The sequence below is a fragment of the Vidua macroura genome, chromosome 7 (genome assembly GCF_024509145.1).
Source record: "Vidua macroura isolate BioBank_ID:100142 chromosome 7, ASM2450914v1, whole genome shotgun sequence".
Classification (NCBI taxonomy): Eukaryota; Metazoa; Chordata; class Aves; order Passeriformes; family Viduidae; genus Vidua; species Vidua macroura.
The window spans coordinates 31674080-31690092 of record NC_071577.1 but is presented as its reverse complement, the minus strand read 5'-3'; the positions used below and the strand labels follow the sequence as shown (position 1 = coordinate 31690092).

Sequence of the window (16013 nt, the reverse complement as noted above, 5' to 3'; positions counted from 1 at the left end):
TTGTCCACTGTGGTTTCTTATTAGTCCAACCTCTCCAGTTCTTCCAGATCTACTTGCATTATTTATTTTTTAATTCCTTCCTCTAGATTACTCCTCTGTTTTAGTCATCATTTGTTCTATGTGCCATCCAACACATTTGCTTTTTTGATTACAGCTATTCTCTGAGCAGAATACTGCCTCTAGCTCTATTAACAACAACAACAACAAAATTGGATAAAACATTTAATACCTCTCAGGCTGTTTTGAATGAACTTGTATGTTTTATTAACATCAGAACCATTGCAGAGCTAAACTCTCTCCTGGTTTAGCCGTGAGAATGGAATTGCTGGGGGAATTACCACTTGCATGCTGCTGTAGCTCTGTAAGTTTAGTGGGTGACTAAACTGCCTAATATAAATGGCTTTTTGTGGTAGTGCCAGGAAAAAGCTGTGAAATTACGGACTGTCTTGGCAACAGCACAGAGCTCCTCAGAACTGTGCCTGGTGCTTAAATGTGGCAGTGGCTTGGCAGCATCCCCAGCCCTGCCAGAGCATCATTGCTCCCTGTAAATTCACATGCTTGATTTTCAGTCAGGTGTTTCAGGGCTGTTGTTGCAATACCCAGGTCAGTGTTAGGGCCTTTGGCAAATTATTTGTGCTTTCCATGTTGAGACTTAGAGACCTGATGCCTTTTAAGCCTTGTAGAAGGTTGCTGCTATTCTCTGCTAAACTGCTTCTCCCACGTGCTCATTTTCACTGTCTTTTGCCAATCCTCTGCACAGGGATTCCCCTACCTCTGCATTCCTGTCCTCTGGCAGACCCATCTACATCTCCAAACTGGCCAAGCATTTCTGTTCCTCATGTTGATGCTGATAACCTAACCCAAGCTCATGCCATCTGATAACCCCAGTATTTTCTGTATTCACACAGGAGTGTGGGGTTTGCCTTCCCTCTCTGGTGGGGGTCTCTTCTCTAGGGCTGCGTTAAGGCCTCAGCTTCGCTTGTGTTCATATGTTAACATCAGTGTCTACAGCTAAGCTGTGTTGTGCATCCTGCAGTGCCTGCAGGAGACTCTGTGTTGCTTTCAGGAACAGGAAGAGGCAAATCTATGATTGGTGCTATTATTTACCTGCCTTTTTCTGGATTACCAATAGAACAGGTTTTTTTGCTGCTTAGAGGAGATGGAGTTGAGTTGCCCAAGTGTGAGGCTGCCCTTCACTCTACCTCTTGGTCACTGTGCTGTTGAGGTTTAAATGACTGATCTGTTTACAGGGCTGTGTGCTGGCATCACAGCACTGGAGAAGAGAGTGAAGTGCTGTGGGGTGCACTGTGCAGTGCTGGCATCACATTGACTCTTGGGTTAGGTCTCAGTGCTCTGTAAATGCTTCTTGCTTTCAGTCTCACAGAAGTGCAGGAGGACAGATTTTTTTCCTCCAGTTTTATCAAGAAGGTAACTAGTTGCTGAAGCCCAGAGTCTTTGATTTGACATGGAGAAAATACAGGAAGAGGGTAGGAGTAGGAAAAAACCTTTCCTTCTTACCCTTCCTTTATAGTCTGTATGGAACCATTTGTATAGTTTATTAGACACTCATAGACATGTGATCCATGAAGGGCTTTGTTTCACCTTGTCCTCCTGATCTCACCAACATGATGCAGCACTGAATGCCATGGTTCAGTTCTATGGGCTATGTGAAGAGGAGCTTCCTTTCCTGTGTGTTAAGTTTGTGGTATCACAGACTGCATCCTTTGCTTTGGGAAGTGTGAAAAATAGCACTTAGAGGTCCCTTATTTGTATGGGCTGTAGTTGTTAACAGAGTCAGGGATGCAGGAGACCTGGTATGGCATGAAGTTACCAAAAGAACTTGAGAAGCTGCTTTACTTAAATCTGTTAACAGCAGCATACATGGCTGTAGCATCAGAGCATTGGGAATGGTTACATAGAGCACTGTCCTGTTATAGTCTTGACTTTGTCCCATGCAAAAGGACCACATACTCCATTTATCAAAGTGGGAATTGTCCAAGTGCAGCCACTTAACTTCCTATAGCTGCTTTCCTTTCCACTGATTTTGCAGCTGCCCGAGCTGCTGCATAGCCATATAATCATAGGCTATAATCATCAATTTCCAAGTGTTTGAAGGCACTATTACCTCCCTGAAAAACACCTTTTCTTCCTATTTCATTAATATGACTTAGTATTCACAAGCATTTTTCATTGGAAATGTTCTGAATTTTCTTTTGCATGATCTTCTGTGGAATTTACAGTACATGAGATGCCATAGGAGAATAGTTTAATAATTGGCATGTGTAAAAATTAATTGATTGCAATTTACTCTTAGAAGAGAATCTGTGACTTCCTGTCAAATTTTGAGAGCTGGAAAGACAGTCTCTGTCTGATGAAAGAAGTAAAAATGTGCAATAACACTTTGAGCTTTAGTGGAGTTTGGGATAACTAAGTTTGTAGGCTCTTAGAAGAAACTGAAAGCATTTTGGAAACTGGTCTTGAGCAAAAAGGGACACCTGCCCCCAGAAGCCTGACTGGACAGGGAGAGGGGAAAGGCAGAGATGATCTGGCTTTTCCTGTGTTGCCTGGTTACATTTTCTTATCTCTCTACTTTGTGTAATTCTGCATGTTCATCACCCAAGTCCAAAGGCAGACTAAGCATAGCCTGTGTTACAAAGGACTTGAGAAGGCTGGGCCAAAGGGAGCTTTCAACATGGGGGGCCATGAGAAGATGGGGCCCCTGGGCAGTTACTTTACAGGCAGGGAATTGCCTGGGCTTTTTCTAAAGGGATGTGCAGACATCCAGGTTAGTTAAACTTGCCAGCTCTGGTAGCAACCCTGCCTTCAGCCAGTGGATTGCCTTTGTATCATAAACACTGGGCCCAGCTTTTCCAACCAAGTACAGAAGAGACACAGATATGTGCACTTGAGCAAGGTTCTCATCCACAGCACAGGCATATCTGCATCACCTTGTGCAACAGGTGATGTAGGAGAGAAATGGGTGATTATTCCACCCTCCACGAGTGGGTAAAGCACAGTCCTGTGTAGGGTGGAGGGGCTCAGCCTCAGCCTTTAAGTGTCAAGGCTTGAGTTTGCCTCAGGTGTGCTCTGGGGCAGGACAGCGGAGAGCACAGCAAGGTTATGCTGCACAGAGGAGCAGATGGAAGCAAGAGCAGCTGGGACTGGAAATGAGGAGTAACTAATGAACAAAGAGTTCATCCTTCCTACCAAGCACCCTGGCAGAGGGGAGATTCCTCTATGAGGCAGACATAAGGCTAATTAAAGGCTCAGGCTCTGGTAAGACTTCTCTGACATCTTTACTGGAGAAAAGAGGCATCTAGAACTGAGTGGGAAGAGTTTTTGACTGGGTAGAAAGACTGTAAAACACCAATGGCTCTTACTTGTGTTGTGTTAGACACTTGCAAAAGCCAAATTAAATCCTCTTGGATTAATTACTGCAAATTAAGGAACTAATTTTGCCTTTTCATTTAGAATTTTATTGTAACAATGCTCTATTAGCACTCAGTGTAATGACCTATAAGATAATGTCAAAATTGTAGACGTTAATAAACATAAAATAAGTTTAATTATGTCACTAGCTTTTAAGAAAGATTGTGTTAATTTTGGCACGGTTTATGAGGTTGGAAATAAGAAATGAGAATGCTCTAACATTAAAGGCTTTATTCTGTGTGTTATGAGCTCCTAAAATTCTGTTAGGTGACTATCTGTAAACAAATATACAAAGAAATTTGTTTGCAAAAGTGGAGGCAAATTCACAGAGTTGCACAGTCCTGGCAGGTTTTTTGGGGTGGGAGGGAATCTCTCTATGTGCAAATTACAGTTTGAATTTGTGGCAACTGCAGCACTATTTGCCCATATACATGTGATCAGAGCAGAACTCTTGCCCTTCTCCTTTGATTATGGAGTGAAGTTATGCATGCAGGCAGCAAGCACAGCACATTCACTGCTGCAGTACCTTTACACCCTGCTTTACCTGCAGGATGTTTGTGTGTCTGCAGCCAGAGCTGTTTCTCAGGGGACTGAAAGGGAACTTGGTAGCTCCCTTCAGTTGTTTTCTGCCAGAGGCATCAACAGATCTGTGAGGTTCTGCTCCCTGGGGAGTGGCTATTGGTTTTTGCATAAGGTGATGTTTGTACTTTTATTAAAGTCCTTTAATAAAAGTCTAAGGTGCTTTCCAAATTGCCAAGTATCTCATTCAGTGTTTGCTTTATTTTTGAAGCCTGATGTTCTCCATGGCAACTGACCAAAATCTGATCTAAGTAGTTGTCTTTGAATTCAGCCTCAAGGAAACTAGGTTATTTTTAGTGATAAATTTGTTCTTCAAGTGGGTTTTTGGGTTGTTGGGAAGGGTGAACTATGAGCTTTTTGGGTGTGGGCACGGTGGGAACCCCTTAAGTAAAGGCAGGATGGCTCTGCACCAGCTTGGGAGCTGGGTCACCAGGTTGTGGGGTGGGATCAGGCTTTTGGCAGAGAAGGGAGCAAGAGGGCAATTGCTCTGACCAGATGTTGCTTCAGTGTTTTACAGGTACATCAACATCCCAGCTGACTGCAAGGTTTCTCTTCTGAAAGATCTGACCTTTGTTCAACTTCCCTTTTTCAGTCACTTGAAAATCCATCTCTGCCTGCGGGATCATGTTGTCAATCCTTAAACCTATTTCATTTTTACTCTGTACAGCCCCAAATTTCTCATGGGACTATTGCAAACTGTGGAATAATGTGAGAATTTTCTTTCAGTTACATAGGGGACTGTGAGATTCACATGGACATATCGAAATTTAATCTTGGCGTGAAAGGTGTACAGGTGCGTGCATTGTCTGTTCAAGGCTGTGTGGGGCAGGAGGCAGCACCTCCCAGTGAGGAGGTCATGACACTTCACTGGGAAACCAGCAACTATTAGGCTTGGAATGATTGGCTTTATCTCCTTGTTCTTGGCTGGGGAAATGAGGCCTTCCATGGAAAGCACTTAAATGCCACTTCTAAGCTTCGTAGAGTGACTCTTAAACAGGGGAGCAGTGAGTATGTGTGGGCCAGCAGCTGCCACTGGAGTTCAGAGGAGCTCAGAGTGTTGGCAGAGAACTTCAGAAGAACCATGATGTTCATAAATTGCTGTAGATTAAACCAAGAGCCTGTTCTTGGAATGTTGAAAGCTAGGAGACAAATGGCTCCATTGTGTGGCAGGATTGCAGAGAGACTCCATAAACACAGAAAGCATTGCCTGATATCAATAGCAATGATTTGGGGGGAAGTGGTTTTTGTTACAAAATTATAAATAAAATTACTTCAAGTAGAATTTCTAAAATTATCTCCATCACTGAACAGCTTACAGTTTTGAAACTGTAGCATGAGAATACCTTAACCCTGAACTTTCCCATTCTGCTTGCAGTTGTATGGGACATTGCGGGTGATCCTGGAACCTCTCCTAACCGATGCCCCTTTTGTTGGAGCAGTGACCTTGTTTTTCATGCAGAAACCGGTGAGTCAGGAGTGAGCTGCTCTCTGCAGACTGCTTGGTCTTTAGTGAGTGACACAAGCTGTCCATCACTGATAACCCAAGCTGCATGACTGTGAATATCTCACAGTTCAGGTGCTTAAATGACAAATTCCTAATTGTTCTGTGTCCCTCTTAAATTCTGGGAGGATGTGAATTAATTCACTCTATACTTTTGTAGTAGTACCTAGTTACCCGCTTCACTCTAAGAATGGGCGGACTGTCTTATGGTGGCAGCACAGGAGCTGTTTCTCCAAGGTTTCTGGCTGCTCTACCTTCCCATTCACAGATTTTAAATGCAGTCATTTTGGAGATCATTCATGTTGCCTTTTGAAAGCTTGCCTGTTTAAGGTCAGGTCCCTTGTACTCAATTGTGGTTTAATAAAATATGAGAAACCTTCTAGTCTTGTAAGAAGCAGTTATCTTACAGCACACAGCTTTGTTTGTGGTTTATGCTCTGCTTGAGTTCATGAAAGTCATACATTTTTGATCTTGAATGAGGTGTTTTTGTGTTTAGATGTAGCAGCATTATTTTAGCACATGAAAGAGCCTCTTTTTGTTTATTGTACAAATAGGAATACAGACTCCTGAAACCAGTGGTATTTGTAAATCCCTCTGCCTCAGGGCATAGGCCAACCCCTAAAGTGAAAGGATGAGAAAACTTCCAAGTCTTACTAGAGTTGCTGAATTTCCTTCATGACCCCAGGGCATCTGCCAGTGGCCACTGCTAAGGACTGAATGCTGACTTTCCTTCTTCTTGCAGGTTAAGTTCCTATGATACCCTCAATTCAGGATGGCAGATAAAATAGATAATACCAGCTGTTGATTCTAATGTACAAATGCAATTGGTGGTGTAGGTTTTCCTTCCTTTAGACATCTGGCTTTGTTCTAGAAGCATTTCCCTTTTAAATTCTACATTTATTTTGAAATAAATTTTAATAGACCTGTATAATATTTTCTCTCTGCTCTTGTTGTAGCATTTGGAAATCAACTGGGCAGGCATGAGCAACCTTCTGGATGTCCCAGGGATTAAGTGAGTGGCTACTTTGCTTTATTCTTTGAAAAACCTCTGGAAGTTGGGATGCAGTTCTTGAGTAACCATCAAAGCTGTTGTTGAGAGCATTGTGTGCAAGATGTTGTGTAGATGTTCATCCCATTGTATCTGGCTGTGGCAAAACCTGAGGAGGGTTCTTTTTACATTCTGTCAAATCTGTTTCAATCACTTCATTACATTTAGGATGGATATAGTAAATCCCACAAACAGCAATGACTTATAAACTAAAAAACAAGCCCTCCTCTTTCCCATGTGCCAGTTATTTGCAAAGGTAGATGAAGTAGGTTTAGAAATGGCAGTCTGCTTATTTTTATTTACAGTAAAGTGTAAAAAGGCAAGGTATTGCAGAGTTGCAGTCCCTCTGACAAACTCAAGTACAGTCCATGATAAAGAGAACTGCACCAGATTTATAAGGAGAAAAGTTCTCTTTCTATGTAATGTGCTCACCTTTTAGGTGTAGTTCTTCTCCAGTGCCTCTTGGGTCAGTACTACATACATAAAACTTGCACAGCGAGGATGAAAATCTTAGTAGGTTTCAGTATTGTTTCAAGCTGTTTCACCAGACTGGGGATTCAGTTTGTCCTTGGTCATTAGTGTAAGGAAAAAATTCTGTTGCACAAGAGGAAAATACATGGGGTTACACAGCCATTGCCCTTCTCCCTTTCACTGCAAATGCAGTTCCTCTCTGTTCCCCTGTAGCTCATGGTTTGCAGACTCATAGGAGGAGTCTGGCTACTTTAGATGCCAGTTTATGCATTAAAGATCCTCTGAAGGCTTTTGATGTTGAATGAGAGGAAGCTTCCTTTTTCTCTTAATTTGAGGCCTGAGTGGCCTTTTGCCCTGCAGTTTAACCTGAGAGCTCCAGTTTTTATCAGAGGAATTGATCTCTTCTTTTCGAACTTGGTTTCCCTAATCCTTGCAGGGAGAAGGCCTGTAGGTGTTGCAGCCTACAGCCTCTCATATAATTAAGTGCAAATTTGGTGTCCTAAATTTTTACTGCCTGCTTTTCCCACAGGGATTTGCACACAGAAACCTTTGCTAGTTCCTCAGCAGTGCAATGAAAGCTGGGAGCAAAACATGCCTGACCATGACTGGGCTGAAGTACAGGTTGAACAAGAGCCCTCCCTGTCAAATGAATTTGGCTCACTTAAGATAGCGAAGAAACTGGATACAGTCCAATTGTCCTCACATACAAACTGTGTTTAGTTGGGTGTACCCTGAGACTTGAGAGAGGGGACAATTCTGTGACATTCCTTTGGGGTTTTTTTTACAGGAAAGCCAAGAACCTGACCAAGGTTCCTGGTTTGCTGTTTGGAGGAGAAGACTTTCCTTATGTTCTTTATGTGTGAATCCAGCCTCCTCTGTGAATTGGGACAATTTTGTTACACAGTCATACCCTAATAAGCACTAGACCTATGAAGAGAATGGGTCTTTCAGATAATTGATGCTCTTGGATTTTCCTCTTAATATTGTTTTTTGCTCATGCCAGGTTGTAGTGATGTGTTGAAATCCTCTCATTAATCACCTGGAGAGTACTTGAGAGGACATCTGTGATAGCCATATGCTTCTTGTGCCTGCCTTACAAAAAGAGCAGCTGAAAAGCAAAGATTTAAACTGAAAAGCTAAAAAAGTGCAAGTTGTAATTAGGCTGGAAAGCTCCTTGAACTCCAAGGTAGTGCCTTCAATTCAGCCAATGGGATCTCCAGTTACTTCAAACAAAGTTTTCCTTCTTTGTGCAAAATCTACCAAGATCCAGAACCTCATCTGAGAAATGAGCTTGGTTTTTTGGTTTTTTTTGTTTTTTTTTTTGGTTTTTTTTGGGTTTTTTTATGTGTCTGTCTGCTTCAATTTTGTGAAAAGGTCTCAGCAGGTGGCCAAGAGTAGGCAGCAGTGTGTGCTGTGGCCATTTCTAAGTCTAAAAACAAACTAGCTCAAGGCCTTGAGCCCCCTGTGAAATGCTGAAACTTCCTGATTCCCCTCTCCCCTTGTTCATCTCTGGTGTCATTCCTAAGGAAACCCAGAAGACACTTGAGTTTGATGTGTTTGGGTGTGTGCATGAAGATTTCACACAGCCTAAGCTCCCATTCATCGTTTACAATGATGAGCCAAATTCACACCCTGCAACAGGGATGCTCCATATTGCAAACCTGCACCACTAAGTTGAAGTTGAATGGCCACTCTGCAGCTCTTTCATAGAAGAGCACTGAATGGCCACTCTGCAGCTCTTTCATACAATCATAAACTTTGGAAAAGATCTTTTTAGATCACCAAGTCCAACCATTAAGCTAACACTGCCAAGCCCATCACTAAACTGTATGCCTAAGCACTTTTACAGGTCTTTTAAATGCTTCCAGGGATGGTGACTCAACCATTTCCCTGGGTATCCTGTTCTAATGCTTGACAGTACTTTGAGGGGAGCTAGACCACACCACTCACTTTGCAACGCCCATTTCTTCTTCTGTCCTCACTTTTCCATTCTGAGTTGTGACTGATTGTGGAGATTGAGGTTGCCTTTTTCCTCCACCTGCAGTGTAATGTCAGATTCACTAATTCAAGACTTCATTGCTGCACGGCTGGTTCTACCCAACAGGATCACAGTACCTCTGAAAAAGAACATGAACATTGCCCACTTGAGGTTCCCTGTCCCCCAGGTGAGTTGTTTTTTCAGTGACTAGTGTTTATCTACCCGAGTGTGCAGCTGCCACCATTGGATGCATCCAAGCTTAGTGTCTTTGGATGCTGCATCAGCTCTTTCAACCTGAATTGTGGGCTTTCAGTAGGTAGTATTTCAGAAATATAAAAGCAGTATTGGATAGTTCATAACTTGGGAGGGAGAGACACAGGCAGTGGGAGTTCCTACCCTCTCTACATGTCATAAGGAGTCAGTTTGTACTCAGAGCTCATTTACCGATTAAACCTTTAGTCTATAACTGCAGATCTGTGGTACATGCAAATGAGAGGATAAATACATAAGCAGTGAGTGTCCTGCTATTTAATATTTTTACTAGTGCTGTGAATAGGTGTAATGGAGGATGACATATCTTTGCTACAGTAAAAAAATTTCCTAAATACTCAACATATCCAGGTCTTCAATCTCCTTCGTCCACCTAACACACTTACTAATGAGGATAAATATAAATGAGTGACAAGGGCATGCTCCTTGTTGCAAACTTGCATCACTAAAGTGAAGTGGAATGGCTCCTGTGCAATAAAATAAGAACCTGCCAGTGAGTGCTTAGGTCCTCCTTCAGTCAGTGTGAGTTATCTTTACACTTGATTTGACTGTGGCTGTAATCCTGTGTGCATATGTATATTTCTGATTTTAAAATAAATAATATTTCCTATACAGTTATCTATATTGAATTTTGCATCTCTTTAAGGGGGCTTTTTTCCCCCTCTAGGCAAATGGTGGAAAAAGTGCTTTATTACAGCTGTCATTGGAAATGTACTGAATCAAACTACGTGTCTTTGCAGAACTGTCATGGTGACTACCCTAGCTGCCTGAAATAAACAGTTTTAGGAGGCAGCATATTATAATTATCCAAAGATTGCATTTTCATTACCAATTCTGTATCTTATTTTATCCAGGGAGTAATAAGGGTTCATCTGTTAGAAGCTGAAAACCTTGTCCAGAAAGACAATTTCCTTGGTGCCATCAGGGGGAAGTCTGATCCGTATGCTCTCCTCCGTGTTGGCACTGTGCAGTATCGAAGCAAAACAGTCTCCAGAGATCTTAATCCCATTTGGAATGAGACATTTGAGGTACTGAACCTTTTGATCTTTCCATCTGTAGAATACACAGCTATTTACATCCCTGTGCTTGCAGGACCTTCTCTTAGCTGATTGCACTGGGGCAGGTGGACTTCCTTGTTTCTTGGTTGAGGCATTTGTGTCCCTCAACCAAGTTCAAATTTACATTGTAAACTTGAAATGTCATTCAGGTTGATCTGATTTACATGTGTGGGTTTTTGGAGGAGGTGCAAAGCACTGCTTTAAATATCAATCAATGCATCAGTCTGTGCAGCTGCAGGCTGCTCTAGCATTGGTTCCTCTCTGCTTATTAGGGATACCAGTTTGAGGGGTTTAACTTGTAGCTCAAAAACAAGCAAACAATGTGAAACATTTTCACCTATAATCAATTGTATTTGTTATGCATTTAACCATAAGAAAGAACAGGGAATGTCCTTAATGTGTTAGACAGTTGTCAAGTGTCATGTTCTTGTCCACAGCCTGAGACTGAATATGTCTGTATGAATGCTTTTTAATTTTAATCAATACCTCTTTGTCCTCCAGTTTGTTGTTCATGAAGTGCCTGGTCAGGACTTAGAAGTGGATTTGTACGATGAAGATCCAGATAAAGATGACTTTATGGGCAGGTAAATTTGCAAGACTTTTGATCAGGGTCCAGTAGCCTCTGCTGTGAGACACCTGAATTACCCATAGTGGAAATTTAATACTGTTGGAAGTGATTCCCTTTGCCCAGATATTAATACCACATAAGTAGTTCCTAGTGCAGCTAATGTTGAACAACGTTACACTCCTGCAGGGAATCCTGGGAAGCCATTAGAAGTGATAGTTACTTGAGGTTTACTTCAAGTTTATTTTAATTTTGGAAATATTTCAAGGGGGAGACTTCAGGAGTATAAGTGTGTTCCTGCACACACATACACAGGTAACATAGAGAAGTTGTTATTTGGAACAGACTTGAGAGTGGCTTTTTTGGTGGTTTGTGCTGTATACCTCAATATTGAAATGTTTGCTTCTTTCCTTTCAGCTTGTTGATAAGCCTGGTGGATGTAATGAATGACAGAATCGTTGATGAGGTAAAGATCTCGGCTTATTTCTAAATGTGGCTGGTGCTGTATGCCTACATGCACTCATTTGTGCTTCTCCTCTGCTACTACAGTGTTTCTTGGTACATAAAGTTTCCTTGCACACTTGCACTGTGGTATTTTCACAAAAAGATAATACCAAAGTAGCCACTACAAAAATTTTTACAACCAGGCTGGTAACCCCAGAGAGCCCTGAGGTTATGCTGAGCCAGCAGTGGGGTATATTGTTGATACCTTGTGTCCCGTGTGTACCAAATGTTTTGTACAAAGCTGCAGATAAAGTTTGGTGAAGCAGTCTGTTTGCTGGGGGAAGAAATGATCTGACCTTACTGTGGTTCATCCTGCAGACCAGCACTCTACAAACAAAACCAGGGTGCCTGTCTTGTGCTGCTACTAGTTGGAAATATCCGCATGCTTTGCCTGTTTATGGGCATCTTATTTTAATTTTCTTCTGCCTTGTACCTAAGTAGGTGAACGTGCTACAATCTAAGTGTCAAAAATGTGAGTTAAGGTGGTTGGAGTAAAATTCATTGTGTTGTCTATTGTGTGTAAGTCTCAGAGTCTGCACCACATATATAAAAGCTACTCTGCCTGTCAGTTCTCAAGTTGTTCTTTGTTATCTCCATGTAGTGGTTTCCCTTAAGTAAGACGACAAGTGGACACTTGCATCTAAAACTGGAGTGGCTTTCACTAGTAAATGACCAAGAAAAGCTGCATGAGGTGAGTGTATTTAAAGGATTCAGGTGCTCTCATCCCTGTCCAGTCATCAACAAAGGAGTGTGTAAAATTAGAAACCCCAGGCAAACTCACAGGAGTTTATTTTTGTCTGGCAAAGTTTTGATGCAATTCTCTCCCTGCCGCTCCTGCGGAGCGAAGGGCATTTGCTTGCCCCAGGTCTCTTGGTAATTCAGGAGCAACTCAAGTCTGGCAGCTCTTTTTGGTTGAATTAGCAAACCTTTGTTTGACTCAGTGCAAAGTAGCTTCTCAGGGGTTCTTTTCTTTTGCAACCTTTTTCCTCCCTCTTCATCTAGGATTTGTGTAGGACCCTGGACCCCTGAAATAATCTGTACTAGTCATAGGCAAATAGCCAGCACTGGTGCTCAGTAGGGCTGTGTTTCCAAATGGTGTGTAGTTTGTCCAGCAGAATTGCTTGGATAAAGCCCATCTCCCAAAGAGGCTGTTTCTTCATAACCGAGCAAAACCATTTGAATTCCACTGAAGAGAATAAAACTGTTCCCAGGCTTTGTTCTGCTGACACTGAATTCATGTTGATGTATGTGGTTGAACATGTTTTTAGGTGTCTTGCTGCACTGGGGAATCCAACCAGTTCTGCACTGAGAGATTGACAAACATTAAAGGCAGAGAATTGCAAAGAGTTACAAATCTTCTTACTGGTCTGTTTTGAACTGTCATGCTGTGTTGACTTGGGCTCCTCTAAATTGCAAGTTTTAGGAGAAAGGCAGAGAGCTGCTTAACCTTCAGAAGCTGCCCTTGGAATTTTGCTGTGCTTTACATTGTCCTTGGTGGGTGATCATGACTACTTTGTGTTTTGATTTGTTTTATCTTTCCCTGCCTCAACAGGATAAGAAGGGTCTGTCTACAGCAATTCTGATTGTCTACTTGGACAGCGCCTTCAACCTTCCCGTAAGTACAAACCCGTGCAGCAGCCTTCACTCCTAACCTCCTTTAAAAAAAAAAAAAAACAAACCAGCAAATTAATTGTTTTAAATGCTCTTTCACCAATTCAGAAAAACCACTTTGAGTATTCAAATGGTGAATGTGGAACAAAGAAGATCAAAAATAACAAGTACCTCAAGGTAAAATTTGTGTTCTTCTCCTACACTTGCAAAACAAGGTTCTGGATTATGTGGTATCATAGGAACTGAAACTGGTGATGGTTAAAAAGAAATAATCTCTCCACTGTCAGAATCTAAGTGAGCAGGGGTTCAAAATAGTGATTGGAAGCCCACCCCAGTGAAAGTCTAGGAGGCCAAAGTGGGAATGCAACACGGAAATGTTTGATTGTGTGTGTGTTTGTCTGTCTTTCTTACACAAAAGAGAGCCTCCAGACATCAGACTAAGTCATAATATCCGTGTTGCTGCTGCTCTTTCTTCCCTTGCTGAGCTGTTCCAGCTTGACATTGAGCAGGGAGGAATATGCTCATTTGTTGTACCTTTCCTGTCCACTGGAGACCTGACCACCAGATTCCCCCCCCGCCTTGGCTTTAAGGGATTCAGAGGCCTCTCTGTCATTGATACCTTCTCTCTCATAGTTCCTGTTTATGTCTCCCCCCAATTACTGCATTTTGCTGCTGTGATGTAAATGGCAGGTATAGGGGAGAATGTCTTTCTCCCTTTTTTCTTGACCAGGCTACTCACAAGTACAGCTCTGAGCTGTGGAGAAAGCTTCCCATTGTCTCCAAGTAGCTCCTCTCTTAAATAGCATCTTTACAATTTATATGAGTTACCAGCACTGTGATACACATCACAGTCAATAATCCTTAGTTCTGGACCTCACTGTGTGCACTTTGTATGTAGTGTTGTGCCAAGACCAGATTCTCAGCCTTAACTTCTATAGCATTAGTGCAAAGAGGTGCAAGAGGTTCAGTATTGTTGCTTCCAGACAGGAATTGTTATTTGATGCCAAGGACTCACTTCCAGCTGCTTTGGAGCAAGTCCTGAGCCTTGGAAACCAGTTCTGAGAGTCCTGGTTCAGTCAGGAAAGATCAAGATTTCCCACTGAGCCTTCAGCTCTCCTCTCTTCCTCCCAGCTTCTGACAAAATTTTAACTGCTCACCTGTTGAAACCTAAATACATAAAACTTTGGCTTAAATGTGTAGTCTTGAATGGTGGAGGGCAAGACTGTTATTGCTGGAGGCTTTCCTGTGTACTACACTCCTCAGAGGTCCCACATCCAGAAAATACTGTCAGCTTTCCAGGAACTTACTTCAAGTAAGAGTGGTTTGATATTGCTTCCTGAAAACTAGAAATTGCTTAATGTTTTTTTCTGCCTTCTTCTTTCTTCCTTGTGTTAAATGACAGAAGATGGAACGAGACCCTTCCTCCTTTGTCCTGCTTACAGTTGGGAACAAGACTCAGAAGAGTAAGGTGAGGCTGTTTAATTCTTCTGCTTTCATTAGATACTTTCCATCTTATGGGTGACTGTCCCCAAGCATCCCCTAGGAAGAAAAGGACTTCTTGTGAAGCTGATGTGAAGAGCTGTACTTGTAGTGATAGCTGCAGAGCCTGGGAGTGGAACCACTGTGTCACCGAGCTGTGGTGGTGGAGGGTGTCTGCTGTACATGTGTAGTTCCATGCCTGTGTCCAAGAGTTCATGTTGGCCCAGACACTCTAGTTCTATAAATCTCCAATCCAGCTCATGGTTTCTCAGAGCAGGGTGTCACTTGCATCAAACTGTCTTTTATTCCTTCCTCAGAGCCTTTCCTGGCTCCTGTGTATCACAGTTTTACTGTTTCATTTTTAAACCCAGACAAGATGGATCTGCATCTCCTCCACTTCACTTCCAGTTCCTTTTTCATTATTTAAAAATTACTTTTGCCTCATGAGTATGAGCAACAGCTGAGCTCTGCCCTCCCAGTAGGTGCCATGTTCACTGTCCTGCAGCTGGATGTGGATGAGCCCTTTGTTCTTTTGGACTCCCAGCAAATAAGAATGAATCCTGATGGCTACACACAAGCATACAGGACTGGCACCTATTTTACTTTGTTCCTTCCACCTGCTTCACCCAGAAATTGGGTTCTACTTGCATTTTTGCCTTTTGTGGCTTTCCCTTTCCCTACCACATCACCTGCCTCTCCTAAGCTAGGTCAGGTTTCCAGGCTTTCCCTGCTCCTTTCCACTTGCTGCCAGCACTCACGGCCTGGTAGGGACAGCTGGTTTACAGAGCAGCCACAGTCCCCGTGGGTGCTTTCCATGCTCTTTCCTCTTTGAAGTGGATTGTGCTGAAGCTGTGCCCTCCTACTCTTCCCACAGTTCTGCACCCCTGAAACTGCCCCTCCAGCTTTCCTGCCCTTGCCTGTCAGCTCACTGCAGCTTTGGGAGCTGGCTTAGAGTGCTGCAGGCTGGAAGCAGTGCTCTGGCTCTCCCTGGGTGGGAAGGTGGGAGGGAGGGAGCGGTGCCTCGCTGCAGGGGAGGCAGGCTGCTGGTCCAGGCAGCGTTGGTGGGGCCAACTGCAGCTCACCAGACTTGTTCTTTGGCATTTCCACACCCCAAAGAACTTGTTCTGGTTTTGCCAGAGACTTCACTTCCATATGCTTCTGACCTGGAATTTCCACTCTCTCTATACAGCTGGGGTGTAGCATCACTGAGGGTCACCATGGCCCTCTCTGGTGATCAATGTCATGGATTCTTTGCTTCTCAGAGACTAAGCTAATGCATGTTCTTGTTGCAGACCTGCAATTTCAGCAAAGATCCCACGTGGGGCCAGGCTTTCACCTTCTTTGTCCACAGTGCTCATTCCCAGTCACTCCACATTGAGGTGAGAGAAAAACCTTTCCTTTTGAAGAGCAACTGCACATCTGTAGGAAGAAACCTCTTCTATGGAGCTCAGTGCTAGTTATTTCTGTGTGGGATTGCACATACTGGGTTCCTCCTACTAAAAGGTGGAATATGTTGCACA

General features: G+C 42.9%; 1 protein-coding gene across 1 annotated transcript in view; it reads left to right on the top strand.

The window, feature by feature from the left end:
- ESYT3 (extended synaptotagmin 3) overlaps window positions 1-16013 on the top strand; it is a 35747-nt gene that overhangs the window by 12210 nt on the left and 7524 nt on the right. The window contains exons 5-16 of the mRNA XM_053983039.1: window positions 4735-4801; window positions 5384-5473; window positions 6466-6521; window positions 9073-9193; window positions 10131-10304; window positions 10836-10918; window positions 11317-11365; window positions 12005-12094; window positions 12956-13018; window positions 13123-13191; window positions 14417-14482; window positions 15786-15872. Coding sequence (XP_053839014.1) covers window positions 4735-4801; window positions 5384-5473; window positions 6466-6521; window positions 9073-9193; window positions 10131-10304; window positions 10836-10918; window positions 11317-11365; window positions 12005-12094; window positions 12956-13018; window positions 13123-13191; window positions 14417-14482; window positions 15786-15872 — 1015 coding nt within the window. The remainder of the gene's footprint in view (window positions 1-4734; window positions 4802-5383; window positions 5474-6465; window positions 6522-9072; window positions 9194-10130; window positions 10305-10835; window positions 10919-11316; window positions 11366-12004; window positions 12095-12955; window positions 13019-13122; window positions 13192-14416; window positions 14483-15785; window positions 15873-16013) is intronic.